Genomic DNA, 27,728 nt, shown 5'->3' on the forward strand with positions numbered 1-27,728 from the left:
AGACAGGCAGGCAGGCAGGCAGGCAGGCAGGCAGGCAGGCAGGCAGGCAGGCAGGCAGGCAGGCAGGCAGGCAGGCAGGCAGGCAGGCAGGCAGGCAGGCAGGCAGGCAGGCAGGCAGGCAGGCAGGCAGGCAGGCAGGCAGGCAGGCAGGCAGGCAGGCAGGCAGGCAGGCAGGCAGGCAGGCAGGCAGGCAGGCAGGCAGGCAGGCAGGCAGGCAGGCAGGCAGGCAGGCAGGCAGGCAGGCAGGCAGGCAGGCAGGCAGACAGACAGACAGACAGACAGACAGACAGACAGACAGACAGACAGACAGACAGATAGATAGATAGATAGATAGATAGATAGATAGATAGATAGATAGATAGATAGATAGACAGACAGACGGATAGACAGACGGATAGACAGACGGATAGCACAAAGAATGCAACCCACAGTAGTAAGCTACACTGTGTGTGTGTGTATAATGGCATTAACAAATGCATGCTGTGCACAAGTGCTCATGTAAGGATGCTTTTACTTGTTCAAGGGGACACCACATTCCTGCTGGTCATTGTTCCAGTTAGTGTAATGGAGCATCATGGGTGCCATGCCTACATACATGCTGGGGCTCCTAATTAATGAAACCCTTCATCTTTTTAAGGGTGATTGGCTGAGTACCTCTGAGTTACAGTTATGCTGAGAAGTATAAATGTTTGTTTCTCTATATGTAACACACTGATAAATGTCTTATTTTGGATGGACAAAAACATATACAAGAGCTAGTTATAATAACTGAAAGGTTTAGTGAGAAAATCTATAGAAAAACAATCACTATCTTATAACTTTCAAAACGGTTTTGAACAGGCCCATGAAACTGGATGCACAATATGTGCCTGCAAAAACTGTTGAGCAAAGGTTTACGTCAAGTACCTCGGCCCAATATGCGATGCTTAGCACTACACAAAAAAAAGGCTTACACTAAAGAAAATGGGCACAGGGTCACTGAAAAACACTAGAAAATAGCACATGTAATAAATATAGCTTAGGACAAACCTCTACACTAAAAATAAATATATTTTGGGACAAACCTTTAAACTAGATATAATTAAACCGTTTAACTAAATATAAATATAGTTTGCGATAGTCCACTAAACTAGAAGGTACGTATTAGGGTTAGATTCATTTATTTATTGTATGATTACTTAAAAGCATTACAAAAATTGCACTTCATGGAAAAAAATCTCAGCAATAAATGTTTCAATACACAGTAATGATACACTAGCAAATTCAATCAAATAAATCCCATGATATGAAATCAATTTTTCAATCAAAGGTCCATACGAAGGCGTGTTGTTTTTACCCCCAAGCTTGGTCAGCACGCTAAAAGGATAGGGGGGCAGTGCATTAGGGTATTCTTCAATGTCTGATTATACGTTATGCGCTAAGAGGGGATCTGCACTGAACTCGTACTGTCACAGTTGTTAATGAGATGTTAAAGTTATTGCAGCCTTCATAAATTTCACAAAGTGAGCGTCCAGTTGCGTAGATTCCCCTCTTAAGCATGCCTCTATAGATTCCCGGCAAGCCAGAGCATTCAAAATGCGCAAACATGGAATGAGTCAAAATGTCCTTAGTGGGGCCAACTCCTCGCAAATAAATAGCACATGGTTCAATGATTCGTCTGTATTGGCACATAGGTGGCATCGCCTATTGTTCGTCTCCAAGTTCCTCCGCCATATCCATAAGACTTCAGGGGGACTAGACCAAAACACAGGCCCATTAACTCTTGTATCGTTGTAAGGTTAAGGGGTAGGGAAAGGTAGGATGGCAGGGACCCTAGTTCGTAAAGCCTTGAGGTCAAACTACTATGACTTAGATTTTTCACTGCTTGTGTGTCCAGGTCTGCCGATATTAACTTAGCTTGTTTCGCCAGTAGCTTGGCCACCATATGAGCCGATAGCCCGCTTGCCCATATTGGTCGTGTTAGAAGGCCTCCAAGACATGCGTTAAGAACTTGTGCCAGTTTGTTGCTGGATTGCTTGTTAGCTTCCAGATTGAATTTTTTAGAGTGTGCTCCTGGGACTGCTTTGCTTTCAGACAATAAGCTGCGTACCTGGCTTTTAATAACCATTGTTGGGAGGTTAGCCCACACTCTAGCCAGATTGGAGCATGCGAGGTGCAGTTCGGAAGCTGAAATACTCTACCGGTAGCAAGATGACTCTTCTCCGTCCAGCCAATTTGTCATTCGGCCTCTGAATGTGAGTGCCCCATAAGCCACTGTAAGCAGAAATGTGCATCCTGTTACCTTCGGGAGGGCAGTTAGGTCTGGAGTATTCATTGATTTTTTTCCCTTACAGAATGTCCCTGCAAGTGAATTTGCTACCCCTTGTTGGGCCGTAATATGTGCTGTTGAAAGGCCTCTGTGGCCTAACCAAACTCACAGATATCTGTAAGTGGTCACTACCTCTATGGCCTTTCCCTCGATAAACCATGACCCCTTGTTTACTTGGCTGCCGGGAGATTTTGCTCAGGTGTCCGAATAAAGGGTAGAAGGCAGGGAGAAAAAAAGAAGTCATGATCATATATCATATGGCCCCAAAGGCTTCGCTGTTCTTTCTGTCTCCCCTTGTTTCTAGATCTGACTTGACAGCTCAGCTGCCTGCAAGCTGTATTACTACCAATTCTGTAAAATTTACATAGTCTGCTTAGGCTCTGGCCAAAAGAATATTACTCTCTCACATCACGCTATTGGCTATTCAGTGTATCAGTCCACCTTCCAGGAATTACTTCTATTAGAATACCTAAGGGATGATTTTACATCTGAAAAGTACACTTAATCATCACTCTTACACATTCAATACTTTATCTGCCACATGCATTCTATAAAGAAAACAATATATATTCTACATTCTAGCTACTATTTTCTGAGAATTGTCTAGGGCAATAGGAAAGGCTTTAATATGATGACAGCATTTGCGAATACACTTGTTTACATGTGTGGGCAAATTAAACCCAGACCTACTGCCTTTGCCTGTGCTTGTTTCCCATTTGCTACATATCCAAGATTTAATTTTTGGCAGCTGTACTATCATTACATTTTTTAAATGATGGCATTCATGTTGTCAAAAAATCATATGCAGCCTAATCACATATAACAAAATGTGACATTACTATTTTTCAGATGAGCTTAGTTACTCCATTTGAAGAATAACAAACAATTTCAAAACTGAGGCAACTAGAAACTGGGGAAAACATCCAATGCAAGGTATAGTTGGAAATACATTCCAATATTCCCATACAACAGAACGCAAAGTCACCTTTTTGATGTGGATTCATATTAGAAATAGAGGTGGAACCAGGAAGTGGATATTATAATTGCCTCTGATTTGAGCAATGTCTGAAGAAAGACTCCTTTTGACATTAGTCTGATCTTTTGTTTGGAGTCTATGTGATGACTTTTACTACATTAAAAAAACAATAATCTGTGACTACTGGATAACATGCAACCCTATCATAGCTAGAACATAAGTATAATGTTTATATTGTTCTGGTCTACCTGTTCTTTCAGAAAATTGAAAATAACTAGCAGGGAAGACTTGTGTTTTTTTTCAAATCTGCATCATGTAATAAAATGTGCTCTACTAGCCAATCAAATTGTGATTCTAGCACCTTTCTTCCTGCTTAATGATTTCACTTCACCCAGCCTGTCACTCGATAATACTTAATAGGTACATTGGGCGACAGCTCACAATGTATGTCAGCTTTATTCAACTAAAGGAAGTGTTGATGACTTGTAATCAGAGACCAACACAACAAATTCATTTGACTGAAAATTCAAGTAAAATATTCCCCTAGAAAATCGAATACAGCTTGAAATAGGCCACATAGGCATCACCTTCCATGCAGGAGAATTTTGACCACGCTCCTTTACGGAATCTAGTAGGTACCACATTCACCAAACATAATTTACTTTTTAGAGGTACTGGATATATAGTATATAGAATTGTACTTGCATTAAAAATTCTTGTGATCGCAATTTATTACTTATCAATTGAGACAACAGATAGGAACATTTCCAACATGGAAGTACATAAGTATATAATTAATGATGAGTGAATAACCAACGGGACGCAAACACTGACATTACTGTTGTTCACAAAATGAAAGACAGTAAGACTACATGGCTAGGAAATAAATACAGAGAGATTTACTTTTCTACATTGAGGCACACCTTAGGGTTGAATATCACTTGATGTAACTAGACAGTGATTATTTGCGACAGAAATGGAATATAAGTACCATAGCATTTCACGATCAAAGAGGTGGGGTGTGAGTGCCCACTTGAATACTTAGACGGACGTGACTAATTTCAACTTAGTGGGAAAGATTTTCCATATAAAAGCTCAGGGAGTTCAAAGGAACCCAATCCTGAGGTATGTAAGGGGGTCTTGGTAGATCAGAGAGAACTGGTTCAGTGAACACAGCATTCAGGGCGGGGTAAGGCAAAAAAGCACTTGTGAAAACTGGGAAGGTGAAGTGGCATGTATATTTTTGAACGCCAAGCTCAGTAGTTGGTGCTATGTCATGTTTTTAGATAACTGTTGTCATTATTGGTGATGGATTTAGAGTACTCGTGTGCACGGCTGATTATCTAGCCAAATGGAGAAAAGAATATTCAGTAGTTTGGTTATCACCAAGGGATTTATGAGACACGCAGACGTTTGAAAGAGGATGGGGTGAATTCTTAGTATGTTAAACAGCTGAACTCGCACAACTCTGGCTGTGGAGCTGAAAAAGTATTCTAGTCCCACAGCGGGGATGGAAAGCATGCCTAGATTCCTTTAAGAAGGCTTGGGCATAATGGAACGTAGGCGTAAATGGGAGTAACATGGTTGAAAGTTCTGAGTTACCAGTAAGGTAGGTAATGTCAGTCCTTGAGCAGTTGAGCATTAGGGAGTGGATGGCTATCCAATTCTGAATGGCTATGAGTAATATGAGACTTCTTGGTATTAGGTGAGGAAGAAGTGAAGGAGAGCTGAGTATCATCAAAAATAAAAAGGGATGCCCCATGATGGAGCTTTGTGGAGCACCAACTAGTTTACTGGAAAGGTTAAGAGAACTAGGTGAAATAGAAAGAGTGGCTGAAAAGAAAGGAAGAGAACCATGTTATGGTCTCATGACCAATGCCAAGAAAGGTGATGGCCTTTAGTATGTTTGACTGGTCACCTGGGTCAAATGCTGATGAAGGGTGGCAAACGATCAGGACAGAGGAAAAGATGGATATATCAATTTGAAGTGAGAAAGTTATCAATTTGTATGAGGGCTTTCTCTACACAGTAAATTTGGCAAAGCCTATTCTGTAGAGAATTAATACGTTTCAAAGAGAAGAGATGATTAGTAACATAGCCGATTGCCCAATATTCCAGTGAAAAGACAACAATTAAACTGGGCAGTACTTAGAAGTGGAGGAATGTTGACTATTGGTTTGTTTAGTAAAGGGCAGTACTGAGAGTTTGAAGCAATATGGGTAGCATCTTGTGAAGAGAGAATGACTGTAAAGGGAGTAAGAGGCTAGACTAAAACACAGGTCCAGTGTGGCTTTATGATATGAGGTTGAAGGGGTCAGATGGGAAGCACGATTTAGCTGATTAGAGCAAAGTGATGAGCTGTACTGGAGAGATTGATATGTAGAAACATGATAGAGAAGGATATGATGGTCGCTGCCTGTGAGCAGGGTGTGCAGAATGTCCCTGATAATGATGATTTCTAAGCAGTAAGGTTTGAAGTTGCTGACCACAAGGCTGGATGATGTTGTAATAGTGCGGGAAGAGGATTATATGGGAAAGACTGTGGGTTACGGATGAGAATGTGGATATGGTGAATGATGTATGATTGAATGATGTGAACAATTTGGAGAGAGGATGCAGCCTTATGGCTAGAGCGGTCGACCTCGAAGCTAGGGAACCGGATTCGAGTCTCGGCTACGACGCTCAACATCCTGTGATTCTGGGCAAATCACTTAATCTCCCCGTGCCTAACAAAAATGAATGTGTCATTCTGTAATGAAACTGGTGCTTGTGTAAAGCGCTCTGATACCCGATTCGGGTCTAGTTCGCGCAATATAAAACTCAAATTTTTTTTTTTTAAATGTATATAGATTTAACTAAGTCCTTCGGTGTGGTTAGGCTGCTCACAGTCTCTTAGTAGGTTTCAGGGTTTTGAGGGTGTGAGACTTTCTTCACCTTCTAAGGCAGGGATCTTCGAAATGGGGGAGGGCTCAAAAGATTGGGGGGGGGCGGGGGCACCAGGCACTGGCCAAAAGAAGCATTCTGCTGATAATAGTGGTTTGTTTTAAGATGGAAAAAAAATGAGCAGCAGTGAGCAGCTTTTTAAATGGCCATCACTTAGATATTTTGTCATTTATACCCTAGCTGACAGTATGTGTAAAAAGGGAAGGGACTCCAAATATTATTCAAAACTCCCTCCCCCATTTTTAATAACCAGAAAAGTATGTTTGGCAATCATGTATCTGATTGCATTTTTAAAACGGTAACAGAACTAGACTGGAATGTTTAAATAAGTCTAGACATATTTAAACCCCGACAATTTAATAGAATAATTGTGAAAAAGTCTGAGGAGGGGCCTGATGATTTTGTTTCCACTGACAGGGCGCAGCATTTAAAAGTTTGAAGACCACTGTTCTAAGATGAGTGTGGATATTAGTAATCTAGGCCTGACTGGAGATGTGATCCATCACTTACAATGGGCTAAGGATTGAATATGTAGAGAGGATACCTTTGGTATGAATGTTGATAGGACTGCACTGTTGAAATGACCAAAACTGGATTAATTTAGAAGAGAAGTCCCATCATTTTGTACTTAGTTAATATATGGATGTGGTATGCATGATAACCTGAATACCACAACATGGCTTTAGATGTACATTCGGTCCCAAAGAGATACTTGTCAATTGAATGGAGGATGATATACAAAACATTTTGTAAGGGCAAATCAGTGTGTCGCCACCCCTTCTTTCATTTTTGAATTAGCATCAGGATGGCGTCAGAACTAGAATAGCATTAACTTTACATGCATCAATGTGTTATTTACATTGTTCTCAAAGCCTTGCTGGAATCTTACCTTGGTTGAAACAGCTGAGTTTGTGTCTAGTGAGAATTTTTGTTCAGGTATGGGAAAATGATTGTTGGGTGAGCAGTACAGGTGTGGCAATGTACATTTGAATCAGGGTATAATCTGATGCAGATGGGTCAATAACAGGAGAGGAACATGTCAGTGACCTTTATGCTGGGATGAGGGCTAGGGATTTGTGACGCAAGCGAGAGGGAAGTAAGTGAGTGCTGGAGCGATTGGCTAGATTGGGATGTAAGAAAGAAAATAAGATACTTACATGTAACTGAAGTTCTCCAGTATTGGTATCTTTCATAGATTCACATGCTAGAACCTTTCCTCATCGTTGAAGGGAGAGTCCCTAGGTACTATTAGAAAGCAGTGTAATGTTAATAAGAGCCTGGGAAGGCCACAAAGCCTTCACTTTAATAACATATCTCTTTCATTTAAAATAGACTACATTTCTAAAGTTCAAACAATCAGGTTGTAGCACCCTCTAGAACACTCCCCTCAGAGCATAAGTGTGAATATGTACAGTACCAAAGAGAAGGTGTGCCTCTCAGGGGAGGAGGGTGGGTCACATGTGAAGCTATGAAGGATCCCAATACTGGAGTACTACAGTTACAGGTAAGTAACTTATTTTCTTCTCAATATTAGATCTTTCACAGATTCACATGCTTGAATCAGATTAAATAGCAGTTAAATAGCACATTTTTCATATACATACATATGTGTGTATGTATGTATACAATTAGGATCTAATTCGCATAAACAAAGCGTTTTTTGATTTTGCCAATAACTTGGTGTCGTGTGATGAATCTTCATGACATTTTCACAACTAGTTTGCCACTTACTGCAGCCGCAGTCGTGAACATTTTGGAGTGATCTGTCAATTTGGGGGCCGAGAAAAAGGGAGGGTGCCAAAATGTGTCTTTCTCATGCAATTTCCCATAGTGTTTTTGAACGCACCTACAGACCGAACCCCTGAACGGAATTACACCACATATGGCAAAAAGCTAGATCTTGGTTTACAGAAAGCGCCCTTTTTGTTATTTGGTGTTAGTTCAATAGTTGTGGAGTTACAAAAGGAAAAATAAATTTGTATTTCTACATGCGAATCCTCACGCCAACAGCAATACCATGACTAGCTGGATGCAACGTGATTGGAGAGTTGCGGCTGTCATTCTATGTTTTGGGCCATGGTCCCAGGGCCACAAAATTTGAGTACCTACAGATTGAAGGGGTCAGGGTAGAGGTGCCCTAACCCTTTGGGTGTGTTGAAGGGGTCGCAGAGGGACCCATGAAGGTTAAGAAATTGCCTTAAAATGTTTTTTTTGCCATGTGCAGGGATTTGCAGATCCGTCACAGAGCTCCGAGTGACCCCTGTCTAAACTGGTGACGGATTCATAAATCCTGTAGAGATGTAAAAAATAAAATAAAAATGTACTTACAGACCCACCTATAAACCCACACAGGCACTCACACACCCATCCGCCCACACTGGCACTCACACACCCACTGACAGACACACTACGTCACCCACTCAGCGACCCACACACCCACTCAAAGACCCACTTGCATCGCCATACACCCACTCACAGACCTACTCAGACACTCACAGATGTACTCATTCACACACCCACTCACAGACCTACTCACACACCCACTCACTGACCCACTCAGACACTCACATGCCCAGTCAGACCCACATAGACACTCACACACCTACTCACATCCATGCCGACATCAATATACCCACTTACACACCCATTCACACACCGATACAGTCACTGACACACACAACTGCATGCCGATACAGGCACTGACACACTGTTAGACCTGTCAGCCCTTTGGGTGGTCCCTCCTCATCATTATTTATTTTGTCCCACTTTTGCCTCAAACCCTGTTTGAATTTTTCCTTTTTGGGAACCACCAGACTTTTTCGTGTTGCTGCAGATTCAGGGAGCCATTTTAGCTACCCCTGAAACTTCTGTCTGAGGGCCTGGAGCACAAAATGGTGGCCACCTGTGACATCACCAGCATCCACTGGAACCTACCAGCACCTTCCAGAACATTCCAGGAGATTCCAGAACCCTGTGACCGTTGGAGGCGTTTTAGAATGTTGGGAGGATAAGAGAGGCAGTTGGCAGTTGGAGCTGGCAGTTGGCACCTGACTGGTGAAGAGGGAGGAGCACAACAGTGAAGGAGGAAGGAGTGAAGCAGCAGGGGTGGAAACTTGTGCCTGGAGTGGGGTCCATAAACCCACCCTTGATACTTGTCCCTACTGATGGATCACAGCCTATAGCCCTGTGTGGGAAGAAGACAGAAGAAAACCATCCTAAGGACCTGGACAGCAGGAACAGGCCTTAGAACCAAGAAAACAGCAAGATTCTGACCTGAGAACTGGTTTCCCTGGAGTCCGGCGTCGAGTAGCCTGAAGACCTGGAGCCCGAGGTGGAGAAGCGGCGCTGACTGAAGTAGCAGACGTCGTACCCGGAGCCGCCTGAGGTCGTGAGAGGGCGCCGACGGGGGTCGAGAGGAATACCAGAGGTCGAGGAGGAAGTGAACCGAGGTCGAGCGAGCGGCGTCATCGGAGGAGTGAAGTCCGCCCTCCGGAGTCGTCGGAGACCGAGGTAGAGGTGAACCGGAGGTCGGGAGTGAGGATCGCACTCCGGAGACGCCCGGAACCTGAGAGGAGGAGCACCGGAGGTCGGGGGTGAGGATCGCACCCCGGAGTCGCCGGAAGTCGATATCGAGGCCAGGCCGGCCGACGTCATCGGAGCCGAGAGCGCCATCGGACCGGAGCCGCCCGAAGTCGACATCGTGAAGAGACTGCCCGACGCCGTCGAATCGGAGGTAGAGATCGAACCGAGGCCGCCGACATCGGACCGGAACCGCCTACTGGCGTCGTCAAAGAACTGACATTGTGCCGAGGCCGCCGAGACCGAACCGGAACCGCCTCACGGCGTCGACACGACTCCAGCGGCGTCGGAACATCAGAAAAAGGGCAGTAAGTGGAGTAGAGGGCGCCTAAGGCCCTGTGGAGACCTGAGAGACTGCTCTAAGGGGCTAGGGAGGTGCTGAAACCCACCTGACTGTGCCTGGGGTGAACTGGGACTAACCTAGAGAGGTTGTGTGGAGAGAGAAAGCCAGGGCACTGGTATTCCCCCCCTTTGATCTACCTCAGTTTAGGCCTCAGCCTTGTCCCAGCCAGGGAGTAGCCTCCCCCCTCAAGCCTTCCACAACCCTACAAGCTGTGCCTGGGCCATATCAGCCCTTAAGAAGTGAAGTGTCATCTGATTATATGAGGGTTGCTGTATACTTATAATTATTTATTGGGGATACTGTATTTATTGAGTTTTTACCTATTTATTGCTGCACTATATTTAGAGGTCCACAGGACTTGTTGGTGTACAATATTTATTGGTACAGTATTTATTGCCTCAAAGTATTTAATTGTCTGTATATATTGCACTTGTATTTATGCCCTGTTATTTATGATCACCCCTATTTATTTCATCAAACAGCCAATATTTATTTGACCTGCACTAATTGAAACTTGTATATTGTGATTGACCTATTTATTTTTCCAATCAGCAACTAAGAGAAAAAGATAAAGAAAGAATATTTTCATAATTTTTACGGTGTAGAGTCGTTTTTGGAACGGATGCACGCATGGTTATTGTATGGGTATATTGTATGCTTAGCACTGCGCCTGTTTCCTGACCACTCGAGCCAAGCTACCACAGTGTGTTCGGGGAGTCCACCACCACCCTGCGGAGTGGGAGTGGGCGTTTCCAACATAAATTGGTGTTCAGTGGTGGGATAGAGCTGTGCCTACGTATACTCAACAATAACTGTGGGTAGTCCATAGGCCTACACCGGGAGTTTTCTCAAAGCGGCCTTCCTAATTGTGGGTTTTTGTTTTTTCCAAATTTACTCTGGTGGTGGGAGGAGGTATTATTAAGGGTACCCCCCTGCATTGTTACTGCACAAAACCTGTCCTCTAACCTGAGTGGGCAAGATGGAGTTTGTACTAGAGAATCTAGAAACGTACACTGTGGCCCAACTCAGGGAGTTTTGCCAGCGGGAGGGGGTGTACTGTCCCCCAGGAGCAAAGAAGGGTGCACTCCAAACCAGCTTAAGGGCTTGGGGGGAGGCACGCCGAGAAAGCAAGGCTGAGGAGGAAGACAGGGATGGAGAGCCTGACCCCGAGGGGGCTGAGATGTACCAACCTGAGGTGGGGAACCTGTCAGCAGGGCCCAGGACACTTTCTAGGAAGGGCAGCACTGTCTCTAGCGGGGGCTTATCCAGCGTGGAGTTAGCAGATCGGAGAGAGAAAAGACAGCTCACATGGGATTTAGCAAAGCTGGAGAAGGAGAAGGAGGAACAGAGGTTGGCTCATGAGACGGAGAAAGAGAGGATGGCTCATGAGATAAGACTGAAAGAGATAGAGCTTCAGATCCTAAGAATTGGAGCACCAACTGTTCCTAATGGTGGCAGCCAAATCCAAGAGTCCACCAGGGAACCCAAACCTTACCTGCCAAAGGACATAGTAGCTAGCTATGGGGCGGGTGACGACATCGCCAAGTGGCTAGCAGCCTATGAGGTCTCGTTGAGGGCCCATGGGGTTCCAGTGAAGTACTGGGGAGGGGGATTGTATAAGTACATGCCTCCAGCTGGTAGGGATGCTTTATTGGCCCTCGAAGAGGATGAGCAGACCCACTACCCCACCATGAAACTGGCGCTCATCAGAAAGTTTGGACTAACACCTGAAAAGTACAGACAGAAGTTCAGGGGTAGTCACAAGCTGGGCACACAGAATTGGGTGGACTTCCTGGACTATGCAAAGAAGGCACTGGAAGGTTGGATTCAGGGCAGTGAAGTAAGGAACTACGAGGAGCTGTTTGACCTAGTACTGAAGGAACACCTACTCGAGAAATGTTTCCCTGAACTGCGGCAACACCTGGTGGATAGCAAGCTGACCAGCCCCCGGAAGCTTGCTGAGGAGGCGGACATTTGGGCTAGTACCCGGGTGTCCACAAGGGGGACTGGAGGGGATACTCAAAAGGCCGGACAGGGCGCCCCCCAGAAGAAAGAAGGAGGGGAAAAGAAAAAGGAGTTCTCCAAAGGCCCCCAAAATAACTTCCAAGGGAAGGGAACAGGATTCACCTCTAAGGCTAACCCACCCAGAAACCCTAATCCTGGCCAGAGTCAGCAGCCAAGGGTTGTCCATTGCTATGAGTGCGGTGGCGTTGGACACTATAAAGGAGATCCGAAGTGTCAGAAACGATCACCCCCTCCCACTGGAGGAAAGCCCCCCGGAGTAGCTAGTGTAGTGCTCGGGGAGGAGATGCCCTTAACTAAGGGAAGGGAGTGGGCGGGTGTCACTTTAGTGTCCCTGGGAGAACGGGAGATGGTTCCTAAGATCCAGGTGCCCGCAAATACCGCAAAGTATGGGCAGTGGATCACCATCAACGGCCAAAGAGGGGAGGCTCTGAGAGACACAGGAGCCAGTATGACTATGGTGCGTAGCCAACTGGTGTCTCCAGAGCAGGTAATTCCCGATGTACTCCACCCAGCCGCGATGGCTGACGGCAGAACAGGTCACTATCCAGTGGCCGAGGTTCCCTTTGAATGGGGGGGGGTTGCAGGTTCACTTCGAGTTGCCGTAAGCCCTGCCGTGCCAGTCGATTGTCTGCTGGGCAATGACATGGAGCACAACGCTTGGAAGGAGGTGGAATACCGGACTCACACCGAGATGCTGGGTACACCTGACTGGGCCTGTGTTAGCACAAGGTCCGAGACTACCCGAAGAGGGAGTTCATTCCGGCTGGAGCCTGGAACAAAGGCCCAGCCAGCTGCCAGTCAAGGGAAGAACCGAGGACAGGAGGAGCCTGCCTCGGCGTCTCCATCCCGTAGGACGGATAGGCCACCGGAGGTGGTGGACCAGGAGTCTGCGGAGGGGGACGTTACCAACCTGGAGGACCTACCCATCCCGGCCGAGTGGCACGTGGAGGGAGGCCCGTCCAGGGAGGAATTCTGCCAGGGCCAGAGGGAGTGCCCTACCCTTGAGGGGCTGAGGCGACAGGCCGAAGCCCAGGCAGCAGGGAACGTTGAGGGGAACTACAGTGTTTACTGGGAGGATGGCCTCCTCTACAGTGAACCCAAGGCACCCCTACATGGATCGTCACGAGCCTTGGTAGTTCCTCAACGTTATCGAGCCTTCCTTTTAGAGTTGGCTCACGAGATCCCCTTGGCAGGACACCTGGGGCAAGACAAGACCTTCGCCCGTCTTGTCCCACACTTTTATTGGCCTCAGATGAAAGTGTCGTCCGATACCTACTGCCGGACATGTGTGTCTTGCCAAGCCAGTGGGAAAACAGGGGTGAAGCTGAAAGCTCCCCTGGAACCACTTCCTGTCGTTAGCACCCCCTTTGAAAGGGTGGGCATCGACATTGTGGGTCCGTTAGATCCACCAACATCAGCTGGTCACAGGTTTATCCTAGTCCTGGTGGATCATGCCACACGGTACCCAGAGGCAATACCTCTGAGGACCATAACAGCACCTGTTGTGGCTAGGGCCCTGATGGGAATCTTTACCCGAGTGGGTTTTCCCAAGGAAGTTGTGTCCGACAGGGGGACCAACTTCATGTCAGCATATATGCGGGCAATGTGGAAGGAGTGTGGAGTGACCTACCGGTTCACAACTCCTTACCACCCCCAGACCAATGGTCTAGTGGAAAGGTTTAACAAAACCTTAAAAGGCATGATCAGAAGTCTGCCTGAAAGCCTGCGGAGGAAATGGGACGTCCTCCTACCCTGTTTACTTTTTTCCTACAGGGAAGTGCCACAGAAGGGAGTGGGCTTCAGCCCCTTCGAGCTTCTGTATGGGCACCCTGTACGTGGACCTCTTAACCTGGTGAGAGACGGATGGGAAAGAACTCCCAGAAAGCTCCCCCAGGATGTGGTGAGCTACATGCTGGCCTTCCGGAGCCAAATGGCTAAGTTGTGGAAGCAAGCTTCTGACAACTTGGAAGCCAGCCAAGCAGTAATGAAGGCGTGGTATGACCACAACGCTCACCCGGTGGAGTTGGAGCCTGGCCAGAAGGTGTGGGTGATCGAACCAGGAGAGCTTAGTGCCCTCCAGGATCGCTGGTCAGGACCCTTTGAGGTGTTGGAGAAGAAGGGTAAGGCTACCTACTTGGTGGACCTGAAGACCCCTCGTCAGCCCCTGCGGGTGCTGCATGCCAACCGCCTCAAACCCCACCACGAGAGGCCCGAAGTCATCTTGATGATGGTGACTGACGGAGGAGAGGACGTGGAAAGCGAGCCTCTCCCTGATCTGTTTGCGTCTCAGGAAAAGGATGGGTCGGTGGAGGGAGTGATTCTCTCCCCATCTCTAACTCCTGAACAGCAGGAGGACTGTCGCCAGGCCCTGGGGCAGTACTCTGCGTTGTTCTCCCTTGTCCCGGGTAGGACTCACCTGTGCGTCCATGACGTGGACACAGGAGACAGCCCACCTGTGAAGTCCAAGATCTACCGGATGTCAGACAAGGTGAAGGCCAGCATTCATAGTGAAGTCACTAAGATGCTGGAGCCAGGAGTGATTGAACCTTCTAGCAGCCCCTGGTCCAGTCCGGTGGTGTTAGTACCGAAAGCTGCACCACCGGGTGCCCAACCAGAACTGAGGTTCTGTGTGGACTACCGGGGACTGAATTCAGTGACAAAGACTGATGCACATCCGATCCCTAGGGCGGATGAATTAATTGACCGGCTGGGAGCTGCCCAATATCTAAGTACCTTTGACCTTACTTCGGGGTACTGGCAGATCTCTTTGACTGATGGAGCAAGGGAAAGGTCAGCCTTCTCCACGCCCAATGGCCACTACCAGTTCTGTGTGATGCCCTTTGGGCTCAAGAACGCACCTGCCACGTTTCAGCGCCTGGTAAACCAGATCCTCACCGGAATGGAGAGTTTCTCTGCTGCTTATCTGGATGACATAGCCGTCTTCAGTAACAGCTGGGAGGATCACTTGCGTCACCTGCAAGCTGTTCTCCAGGCCCTGAGACAAGCTGGATTGACGATCAAGGCCAGCAAGTGCCAGATCGGGCAGGGGTCGGTAGTGTACCTTGGACACTTGGTGGGTAGGGGAACGGTGCAACCCCTCCAGGCGAAGATCGAGGCCATCATGGCCTGGGAACCCCCCAAGACACAGACTGAGGTCCGAGCATTTTTGGGCCTCACGGGATACTATCGCCGCTTCGTGAAGGGGTACGGTACCATCGTAGCCCCCCTCACGGAGCTCACGTCCAAGAAACAACCTCGACGGGTAGTCTGGACGGAGGCTTGTCAGCAAGCCTTTGAGAAATTGAAGAAAGCCATGTGCGAGGCCCCGGTCTTAAGGGCCCCAGACTTTTCCAAGAAGTTCATTGTCCAGACAGATGCATCAGAACATGGCATTGGGGCAGTGTTATCGCAACTCAACGAAGAGGGTCTGGATCAACCCGTGGTCTTCCTATCCAGGAGACTACTTCCCAGGGAACAGAAGTGGAGTGCAATAGAGCGTGAAGCCTTTGCAGTGGTATGGGCTCTGAAGAAGTTGCGGCCATACCTGTTTGGCTCGCACTTCCTGGTTCAGACCGACCACAGACCCCTTCGTTGGCTGATGCAAATGAAGGGGGAGAATCCCAAGTTGTTGAGGTGGTCTATTTCCCTACAGGGAATGGACTTTCAGGTGGAACATCGGCCTGGAGTGGACCACGCCAATGCAGACGGTCTCTCAAGGTATTTCCGCCTTAGTGATGAGAACTCCCAAGGGGTTGGGTAGCTCTCCCCACTTTCAGCTGGGGGGGACGCGTGTTAGACCTGTCAGCCCTTTGGGTGGTCCCTCCTCATCATTATTTATTTTGTCCCACTTTTGCCTCAAACCCTGTTGGAATTTTTCCTTTTTGGGAACCACCAGACTTTTTCGTGTTGCTGCAGATTCAGGGAGCCATTTTAGCTACCCCTGAAACTTCTGTCTGAGGGCCTGGAGCACAAAATGGTGGCCACCTGTGACATCACCAGCATCCACTGGAACCTACCAGCACCTTCCAGAACATTCCAGGAGATTCCAGAACCCTGTGACCGTTGGAGGCGTTTTAGAATGTTGGGAGGATAAGAGAGGCAGTTGGCAGTTGGAGCTGGCAGTTGGCACCTGACTGGTGAAGAGGGAGGAGCACAACAGTGAAGGAGGAAGGAGTGAAGCAGCAGGGGTGGAAACTTGTGCCTGGAGTGGGGTCCATAAACCCACCCTTGATACTTGTCCCTACTGATGGATCCCAGCCTATAGCCCTGTGTGGGAAGAAGACAGAAGAAAACCATCCTAAGGACCTGGACAGCAGGAACAGGCCTTAGAACCAAGAAAACAGCAAGATTCTGACCTGAGAACTGGTTTCCCTGGAGTCCGGCGTCGAGTAGCCTGAAGACCTGGAGCCCGAGGTGGAGAAGCGGCGCTGACTGAAGTAGCAGACGTCGTACCCGGAGCCGCCTGAGGTCGTGAGAGGGCGCCGACGGGGGTCGAGAGGAATACCAGAGGTCGAGGAGGAAGTGAACCGAGGTCGAGCGAGCGGCGTCATCGGAGGAGTGAAGTCCGCCCTCCGGAGTCGTCGGAGACCGAGGTAGAGGTGAACCGGAGGTCGGGAGTGAGGATCGCACCCCGGAGACGCCCGGAACCTGAGAGGAGGAGCACCGGAGGTCGGGGGTGAGGATCGCACCCCGGAGTCGCCGGAAGTCGATATCGAGGCCAGGCCGGCCGACGTCATCGGAGCCGAGAGCGCCATCGGACCGGAGCCGCCCGAAGTCGACATCGTGAAGAGACTGCCCGACGCCGTCGAATCGGAGGTAGAGATCGAACCGAGGCCGCCGACATCGGACCGGAACCGCCTACTGGCGTCGTCAAAGAACTGACATTGTGCCGAGGCCGCCGAGACCGAACCGGAACCGCCTCACGGCGTCGACACGACTCCAGCGGCGTCGGAACATCAGAAAAAGGGCAGTAAGTGGAGTAGAGGGCGCCTAAGGCCCTGTGGAGACCTGAGAGACTGCTCTAAGGGGCTAGGGAGGTGCTGAAACCCACCTGACTGTGCCTGGGGTGAACTGGGACTAACCTAGAGAGGTTGTGTGGAGAGAGAAAGCCAGGGCACTGGTATTCCCCCCTTTGATCTACCTCAGTTTAGGCCTCAGCCTTGTCCCAGCCAGGGAGTAGCCTCCCCCCTCAAGCCTTCCACAACCCTACAAGCTGTGCCTGGGCCATATCAGCCCTTAAGAAGTGAAGTGTCATCTGATTATATGAGGGTTGCTGTATACTTATAATTATTTATTGGGGATACTGTATTTATTGAGTTTTTACCTATTTATTGCTGCACTATATTTATAGGTCCACAGGACTTGTTGGTGTACAATATTTATTGGTACAGTATTTATTGCCTCAAAGTATTTAATTGTCTGTATATATTGCACTTGTATTTATGCCCTGTTATTTATGATCACCCCTATTTATTTCATCAAACAGCCAATATTTATTTGACCTGCACTAATTGAAACTTGTATATTGTGATTGACCTATTTATTTTTCCAATCAGCAACTAAGAGAAAAAGATAAAGAAAGAATATTTTCATAATTTTTACGGTGTAGAGTCGTTTTTGGAACGGATGCACGCATGGTTATTGTATGGGTATATTGTATGCTTAGCACTGCGCCTGTTTCCTGACCACTCGAGCCAAGCTACCACAGTGTGTTCGGGGAGTCCACCACCACCCTGCGGAGTGGGAGTGGGCGTTTCCAACACACACCCAACCACACACTGATGCAGCCACAGACACACCCAAATACACACTGATACAGGCATTGGCACACCCAGCCACACACCAATACAGCCACTAACACATCCAGGCACACACCGATACAGGCACTGACAGACCCAGCCACACACCAATACAGGCACTGACACACCCAGCCACACACTGATACAGGCATTAACACATCCACGCAGCCATCAATACACACACTTATACACCCAGCCACACACTGATACAGCCACTGACACACCGAGCTAAACACCAATGCAGGGACTAGCGCTTCCAGCCACACACTGATACAGCCACTGACACACCTATGCACACACCTATACAGCCACTCACTCATCAATAGTCACTGACACAGCTACTTACTCACCCATACAGCCACTCACACAGGCACCCAGTCACGCATACAGTCACCCACTCTCCCACAGTGCCACTCAAACACCAAAATAGCCACTGGCATAGCCACTCACTCACACATACAGCCATTGACAAACCCACTCACTCACCCATACCGCCACTCATTTAGCCACTTACATGTCGATACAGCGGAACACACCCATATAGTCACTCACATAAGCAATCACCAATCAGGCACTCACCCACTCACCCATACAGCCACCCACATAGCTACTAACTCACCCATACATCCACTTACACAGCCATTCACTCAACCACACAGCAGCTCACTAACCCACACAACCACTTACATACCCATTCACACATCCATTCAACCAATCACATGCCCACTCACTCACCCATACAGCCACTCACACATGCATTTTGCAACATAGCTCTCACACACCCACTCACTTACCCATACACCCAAACAGCCACTTACTCACCCACACACCCACTTACACACACAGTAACTCACCCATACAGCCACTCACACAGCCACTCAGTCACCCATAGAGCCACTCACCCACCCATAGATCTACTTATACACCCACCCACTCACTCACCCATATAACCACTTACACATTAATTTATTCTCCCATACAGCCACTCACACGCCCACTCAAACACACACATGCAGCCACTCACACACCCACTCATACACAAATACACACAGCCACTCACATAATATGTTAGAAATAGTATCACTCATTAGCAGTATAGAAAAAATAGTAATGTAACTTATGTAGTAGCTTAGTATACATCGTTAAGCCTCAGAAACATTTAGGAAACACTTACACTGACTGGATGATGTAATCAGTGATTTAATTTATGATGTCATCAGTGATGTCAGTGGCCATGTCATGAGTGGTGTAATATGTGAGGTCATAAGGAGTGCATTGTGGGGGCATAAGTTATAGTTTGCTCAGGTAACTATGACTTAACTATAACTGCTGAATTTCTATGGTTTTGTACGTGTGAAATCTGATCCTAACTATAATATCCCTCTAACCTTTGTTTTTTCCAGTGAATATACATATATATATTACCTACTGGCGGTCGCCAGTAGGTAGTTATAGTTAGGACCCTGTTTCCATAGGAAAACCGCAACATTCTATTTGGAATAACTTTGGCGCCGGTCGACGAATCCTCGCGAAATTTTCAAAACTAATGGGGCGCTACGCTCCGCTCCTACCCTGAAAGTCTCGGGGGGATTCGTCAAGCGGGGGCTGAGAAAAAAGGGGGGTCCCAAAACGCGTTTTTCCCATGCATTTTTCCATAGGACCTTTAGACACAGCTACAGCCCGAACGGCTGAACAGAGTTACTTGAAATTTGGCAGAGAGGTAGTCTACAGGTCAAGGAAGTGCCTTTTGTAGGTCTGGTGTAAATCTGTTCAGCATTTCCTGAGAAAATAGCATTTAAATCAATATATATATCTGTGGCAGCTTACGGTGCGCTTACCGTGCGCTTACGGTAAGCTTACCGTACGCGTACAGTGCCGTGCGCGAGCACGATTCTGATTGGCTGTTAGATCTTAGTAAACATTTGAATCGGTCGAAACCAGGAAGCGGCGGCCGCCATTTTCTCTCTCGCACTCTGAGGGGGGGAGGAAAAACAAAGGTTGAAAACATGTAAAGGGGCAGGTTAGACAGCTCCTAACCACCTAGCCTTGATAAAAGTGTCCCAAAAGAACCCCCAAGGGAAAAAATTCAATTTTATTTTTTTTCGAAAAAACACCGATTATGCTTACCGTACGCGTACGGTAAAAATTAATTATAAAAAAAAAATTATCCACATTTTCCCACCTCTGTGTGCGAAAGATGCCCGGAGGGCACCTTTTGTGCATGGCGTATTACCAATTTATAACATTTAATAGATTACCTTTCACAATGAAGCGCATAATATGTCCTCCGTGTGCGGACGGTGCGCGAAGCGCATTGTGCGTACATGGCCCATCCAGCGTAACGTGGGCACGCGGTGCGCGTAGCGCACCGCGTGCCCACCGTGCGTGCACGGCACTAACTGCGTAAAGTGGGCGCGCGGTGCGCGAAGCGCACCGTGCGCGCACGGAACGAACTGCGTTAAGTGGGCGCGCACGCCACGAACGGCGTAAAGGAACTTAGCATTTAAAAAACCGTACAAATTCACTGAAAAAACCATAGGTTTCACACACGTTATAGTTAGGAATTAGCATTTAAAAAACCTTGCAAATTCACTGAAAAAACCATAGGTTTCACACATGTTATAGTTAGCTGGACATTTTACTCATAAAAAACCAATGAAATTCCCCCGTTATAGTTAGTGCAGGCAACTATAACTCACGCGACCGCAATCCTCTGCTGATGACATATGTGTCTTTATGAAAAAAAAATATTTGTAATATATGTATAGCTAAAATTTAATGGAAGAAGACATGGGCAAATAAGTGTCTAAATACAGTATTAGCATCAGCAGAGGATTGCGGTCGCGTGAGTTATAGTTGCCTGCACTAACTATAACGGGGGAATTTCATTGGTTTTTTATGAGTAAAATGTCCAGCTAACTATAACATGTGTGAAACCTATGGTTTTTTCAGTGAATATATATATATATATACATACACACATTATATATATATACACACACACACACACACATATAAACAATATGAAATTTGCACAATACGTTAGCGGATGGCATGATATCACTTACTATACTATACTACACTACTTTATTGGAAAAGATGCCGTAACACCGCCTACTCTTAAAAATGTTCTGTTTCATTTTTGTTTTTTAAATACATTCCGTTTTCCTTTAAAGAAAATAGGCTGCATTTTTTAAAAAAACCTGCTTTATTTAAAAAGCAGTCACAGACATGGTGGTCTGCTGACCCCAATCGCATATTGTAAGGGTCGTACATCTGGCCACAAATTAGCAGAACAGGGCAGGACATCTCACTGGCAGGTAGACTCTGAACAGTCCTTTGAGAAATTGCTTGATGAGCATGCTAGACCATACCGATGGTAAAGTCGATGATCGTCTGAAGCGGGACATAGCCGCTAAGTGAATCTTAAAGGAAGTATGAGCAAGACCTGACTGTGCCAGATGTAGCAAGTAAGGAAGGATTTCTTCCTGTGAAGATGAGTGGGTGCACGCTTCACCATTGACACCAGATGCAGAATCTCTTCCATTTGAGACTATAAGTCTTGTTTGTACTATCTGCCCTAGCTTTGGCTAGAATATCTGCATTCTCCTGGGATATTAAGATGTGCAAATTCATTGAATTCAAGAGCCAAGCCGACAAGTGTAAGGATTTTGGATCCAGGATGCAGTACTTGGCTTTGTTTTATCGTCATCAGAGAAGTAGTTGCAGTTGGATGTAGTGTCTCTCTGAAAGGAGAAGTAGCTCTGTGATTCAATGTTGCCTTGGCCATCGCGGAGCTATAAGGATGATCCTGCAGGGTTCTGCCTTCAACTTCATGAGAATCCGTGCGAGGAGAGGAATCAGAGGAAAAGCGTATGCAAAGATTTTGGACCATGCAATCAAAAACACATTCTCCCGCAATCCTAGTTGTGGATACCAGCTTGCGTAGAACCGGCTTTCTGATTCTGGGACGTTGCGAATAGGTCCAGATTGCCCCATTGGAGGAAAACTACCTCCAGGACTTTCTGATTTATTTCCCACTCATGGCAGGTGCTTCCCAATCTGCTTAGTGTGTCTGCGATGACATTTTGCTTCAACGACACATATTCCGCTTTCAGATTCACCTGATGACTGTTCGACCACTCCCATATCTTTTGCGCCTCTTGTGCCCCCTTGCTTGTTGATATAATGCATGGTTGTGGTGTGGTCTGTGAGGTTGAGCACTGTGGACTTTTGGATTCTGGGAAGGAAGGCTTGAAAGGCTAGGTGTACTGCCTTGAGTTCCAGCAGCTTTATATGTAGAAGTAACTGAGATGGTTCCCATTTGACACTCACTTGCAAATCTTGGATATGAGCTCCACAACCCTCTCAGAAAGTGTCTGTTGAGATGACCAATAGGGAAACTTGAATGTTAAGCCTGTGGAGAGATTCACCTCTTGGTTCTACCAGGAAACAGCTGTACGGATTTTCGAGATGACATGGATGACATTGTCAAAAGAACCTTGTGTTTGGATCCATAGAATTTTTTGTTATTGCAGGGTACCCAATGACTTAGCTGTATCAGTATCCGTCTTAACGGATTGGAGGGTGTTCTCAATGTGTTTTCCCAAAAGGGCTCATATGTGAGGTCTAGAATTTTGCTATAAACCTCCGGTCTGAAGGAAGTGACTGTCAGCCACCCTTGTCTTCGTAGGACTGCTGCTCCTGCCATCTGTCTGAAACCTGTGGATACATTGTCCATGGCACAGTCGAATATTTCAGAGGAGGCACGCTCCCCTTCTTGGAGGATTTTCTTCCTTCACCTTTGGCATCCTCTGGCAGACGGTCAAGATATGGTGAGAAGTCTGATGACATTTGGCGGTCATACCTTTCGAGTACTGCCAACGAGTTTGCTGCTTGCACTGTGCGTGTCAATATCGAGGAGAAGAGCATCCTAATCTTATCGAGGTGCCTACCTTCCTAATCTGGAGGTGCCGAGATTGGATCAGACAGATTCTTGGAACGGCAACAGGCCGCTTGGGTGACTACAGAGTCGGGTTTTGGGTGTCTGGTGAGCAGTGGCAGTTCCCTTTCATGGTCGCTGGGGCTCTGCCCCCTGCATTTTTTCTCCCCCAAAAAACGATTTACATTTTTTTTATTTTTTTATGTGAATTAAAATTAAAGATACAAGTTGCCGTCACACTCACTCACCTAAGTAAACTTTCTTCTGTGTGTACACTGCGCTCTGTTAAGCACGGAAGAGTATGTGCAGTAATCTCCGTTATTCATTGCATATATTTGCCGGACGGATGCTTCACACAGCCCTGAGGCCTGTGATGTCATCAGCACGGCAACCCATTGCCTCGTGGGCTGAACCCCACCCCCTGAAGGCGATGTAATACAGTTAGCCCTGGACGCATAAGCCTGAAGCCCTGCATCTCCAGGGGCTTCACGTCAATCAGGGAGTGGAGTCTCAGCCACTCTCAGACCACCCTTTCACAGTTCGTAACAGGGTGGGTGGGGTTAATGCAGTGAGGCTAGCTGACCACACCCTGTGACGAATTCTGAAAGGGCAATTTTCGGACTATTAGGAACAAAATACCCCACTTGATCCTTCTCAGTCAGGTTTCCGTGCATGTTATAGCAGCGAGTCCGCATTGACTGAAGTAACAGACATAATAAGGATGGCGCTGAACAAGGGGACTCCTAGTTCTTCTTGACTTGTCGGAAGATTTCGACACCATCTCTCATAGAATCCTTTTGGATAAGCTATGGGAGATTGGTGTCAGAGGAATGGCCTTAAAATGGCTGCAAAGCTTCCTGACCGACAGAACACAATGCGTCCAATTGGACACATTTGTGTCACAGGCCACGGTAGTGGATAAGGGGGTCCCTCAGGGATCCATTTTAAGCCCCACCTTGTTCAATATTTATGTGTCCTCTCTGGCCACTATCATTAGATCTTGTGGGTTCAATATGATCTTGTATGCAGACGACACTCAAGTGATAGTCCCCATAGAGACAGATCCCGCTTTAACCAGAGCAGAGTTTAAGAACTGTATGCTACAAATAGCCACATGGATGAGTAAGAACTTCCTACAGCTTAACTCCAATAAAACAGAGATTTTGCTGTTCGGGAAAGCAGAGGAGTTATGGACCCCTGATTAGTGGCCTGTAGAACTCGGGGAAGCTCCTACACCAAAAAAGTGGGCGAAGAATCTGGGCATCAGAATTGATGACAGACTTTCCATGGAGGAGCATGTGAAAACCATCTCTGGCACCTGCTTTGGTATGATGCGAATGCTGAGAAACATTTTCCCTTATATTCCCCTTTCGGCCAGAAAAGCACTTATACAGGCACTTCTAGTCAGCAGACTAGATTATGGAAATTTGCGACTGGTAGGGATTAGGGAAGATTTATTGTCCAGGTTGCAAGTTGTCCAAAATACAGCAGCGTGTCTAGCCCTCAACAAATTGCACAAACTCCGTCAGTACCCCTTTTGCGACAGCTGCACTGGCTCCCTATCAGGAAAAGAGCAGTCTTTAAGCTCCTGTGTCTAGTGTTTAAATCACTTCAGGGGATGGGTCCTGCCTATCTAATGAAGAAATTAAAACCATATATTCCTGTGCGCCAATTGAGATCGAGCAGCGGACAACTGCTCTGCACCTGGAGAATCAGGAGAGCCAAAATGGGCAGTCGTGCTTTTTCTCACCTAGCCCCCGTCCATTGGAACAGCCTGCCAGATGATATCCGAGCCTGCTCCAATCTGGCACAGTTTAAGAAACTGCTTAAAACCTGGCTGTTCTAGTGAGCACTTCTTAATATGTTGTCTGCTACCCGGGTGCCGAGAGATCCCTTCGGGGAAGATTCGCCGGCGCTTTACAAATTTTAATAATAATCAGAGAAATGGTTTTCCCCATTTCTTTTGTTTTTTCCTGGTATTTTTGTCTCATTGTTGTTGAGTTTGTCAACAGTGGTTTCACCAGAATTGCCGTTGGAATTGGTTTTGCCGTCAAAGGTGTCATGGTCATCAAGCAGAGACCAGTTTGACCATCAACGGAATGGGTGCCAGAGACTGTATTGTCGACAATGTGGTTGTCGTCTACGGTGATTCGATCACAATCACCAATGTCACTGTCGTTGTGGTCGATGTTGTAGTTGCCGCTGTCATCAACGGCATAGTAGGCGATTTCTTCATCAATGGTGTATTCATCGACAATTTCTCAGTCGGCTGTGCTGACAGTGGTTTATTACATTTGTGAGAAGTCTGAGGGGAAGGTGTAGAAGGCTCAGATCTTGATTTCTCTGTTTTTCGTTAGGGAAAATCATGTTTGTGGGAGTGCCTCTAAGAGGGATTGCATTATTTGTGAGTCCCATGGTGAGTCTTTTTAGTAGATTTCTTGGGAGGCTTAGGAGGCACATGAACTTCTGACCTCTCCCTTTCCCTTTTGTCAACTCTCCTGGAGGGTGAGGAAGAGTCCTCACTGTCATTCCCAGAAACAGGGTCTTCCTTAGTTTTAAGTTTCTGGAGCCAAAGCAGTAACCTCTCATCTCTGTCCTTTAGGGTTTTTGAAGAAAAGGTACGACATACCTTACAAATTATTCACCTTGTGAGATGAGTAGAGGCAGAACATTCAGTCCTTGTGCTGGTCGTCTGAAAGCAGCCTCTTCTTCCCACGGGTTCCGTATGGTCTAAAAATAGCTTTTTTAGGCAGTTCTGACATTGTAGAGTCAGATTTGAAGCAGATGTAACAAGCAGTATTAGACAGATATATATATATAAATCTCTCTGAAGTTTGAAAATCGGATGAACAGAGCATAGCTCAGGGAGACTCCCTCACACTATGTGTGGTAGAAAATCTGAGAGACAGAACACTCTGAGGGGAGTGTTCTAGAGGGTGCCACAACCTGATTGGTTGAACTTTGGAAGTTTAGTCTCTTTTAAATGACAGATATATGTTGCTAAAGTGAAGGCTTTATGACTTTCCCAGGCTATGTTTAACATTGCACCATACCGTGGGACTCCCACTTCGATGACGGGGAATGATAAAAACATGTGAATCTATGAACGAGCCAATACTGGAGAAGTATGGAATGTTAACAAATCTTAAAGGTGAGACTGAAATCAGAATTAGATTGTGGTGTGGAATTCAGGTGTGTTTATGGCACTGGGGATGAAGGGGTGGTAGAGTAGATCAATGTGGGGACAGAGCTGCCACATTCATGGGCTCATAGCATTAGTGATCTTGAATGCTGTCAGTAACACTCGTTATTGCCCCTCGTTATACTTTTATGCTTAGGAAGAGGCTTTGGTTCTCAAGTTCGGTGATGCCCACTAATTGTAGTTATTAGCTCCAAAGAATATTGAAAAATTTGGAGTGGCAGAATACTTATAATGGCTGATATAATACCTTCTGACCAACATTACAAAATGTATCAATTGACTGTCTGTTTCAGTTAGATTATTTTTCTTCTTTATTGATGAAATCTTCTAATAGAATTTTAAAGCAATTCAGGCAACAAGTATTACAGTTGTTAAATGCCCTTATATTTGTTACAAGTCACGCAGAACGGATGCTGTGACTGCTAAAGTCCATGGTGTTATGGATGTAATGCCTTATCTAAAGCTCAAAACCCATGTCCTAAATGGAAGTACACACACACTTTAAAATTGTATGACAGAACCAACATAAAGGATACACTTACAGGCGTACATTGACGTCTTTTGCTATCTCCCATGGACATGAGATATCTGTACCGAATGAGATGAAGTACAGTTGCTTCTTGTAACACAGCTGCTCATCTATAAGGTACTTCATGCAACAACAAAAACAAAATGTTATTACAAATACACACTTTATCTCCAAAATAATAGTTCTGACTATTAATTAAACTTAATTGTACATTTATTTAAAGTACAGCAGAACACCGTTAAACAATAGTAAATAACAAGAAAAAAAAACACTTTGGGCCTACACACAAAAGCATATTGCATTAAGCAGAGTAGTATTCCTGTATTACTCCTTTACATACTCTCACATGCCTTTGTGTATTGGACCCAAAACATTAAAAGCTGAACACAGTAAGCAGCTCACTTTTCAACTTCTTCACTTTAAAGCTGAGTTCTCAAGAAGAACATGATGTTGTAATTGCATTCATTTTCCATCACAACATTAATTTAACTATAATTCTAACACATGGGTCTGGCACAGGTGGCGGCTAGGGCCATCTGTGAAGTACAGAAGGCGGTCCTTCCACAGCAAGCAGCACTGGTGCATAATAAGCACCCACCGGGAGCAAGAAATAACCCATAGCCCAAAAGAAGATGGCAACAAGGAGGGTGCTATGCAAACCAAGAAGTACCATTTTAGGTAGTTCCGTACAGGGATGGTTACGAAGTACAGTCTGGGTGGTTCTCGTCACACAGGAGCTCCAAAGAAGCTACCTCATCACCATCTATGTGCAGGAGGCTGCAGCACAGTCAGTGAAGCTCCAGAGGGGGACATGAAGTTTTGATGAACACCTGGTGGTGGCGATTTTGGCTGATGCTTGGTATACTAAGCAATATCTCACATGGCAATTATTGGCAGCCATCTTTTATTTCAAACACAACCTAGAAGAGGGACTTTAAATTCTGATAGCTGTTAGCACGTGTGGGGGAAACACATAAGTATGTTAAAACTGCCCTCACACACAGCAAGCTGTGTCCTGCTCCATCATAGGGCTGCTAACACACCTCCATGCAGACCGACGCATGAGGTGGAGCAATAGGGAGG

General features: G+C 46.5%; 1 protein-coding gene across 2 annotated transcripts in view; it reads right to left on the bottom strand.

Moving 5' to 3' along the window:
* The window catches only part of VWA3A (von Willebrand factor A domain containing 3A), a 598,738-nt gene that overhangs the window by 489,904 nt on the left and 81,106 nt on the right, over nucleotides 1–27,728 (bottom strand). For both annotated transcript variants that reach the window (XM_085629052.1, XM_085629053.1), the window contains one exon: nucleotides 26,659–26,765. In XM_085629052.1, the coding sequence (XP_085485178.1) occupies nucleotides 26,659–26,765 (107 nt within the window). The remainder of the gene's footprint in view (nucleotides 1–26,658; nucleotides 26,766–27,728) is intronic.

Source organism: Triturus cristatus, chromosome 10, assembly GCF_964204655.1.
Source record: "Triturus cristatus chromosome 10, aTriCri1.1, whole genome shotgun sequence".
NCBI lineage: Eukaryota > Metazoa > Chordata > Amphibia > Caudata > Salamandridae > Triturus > Triturus cristatus.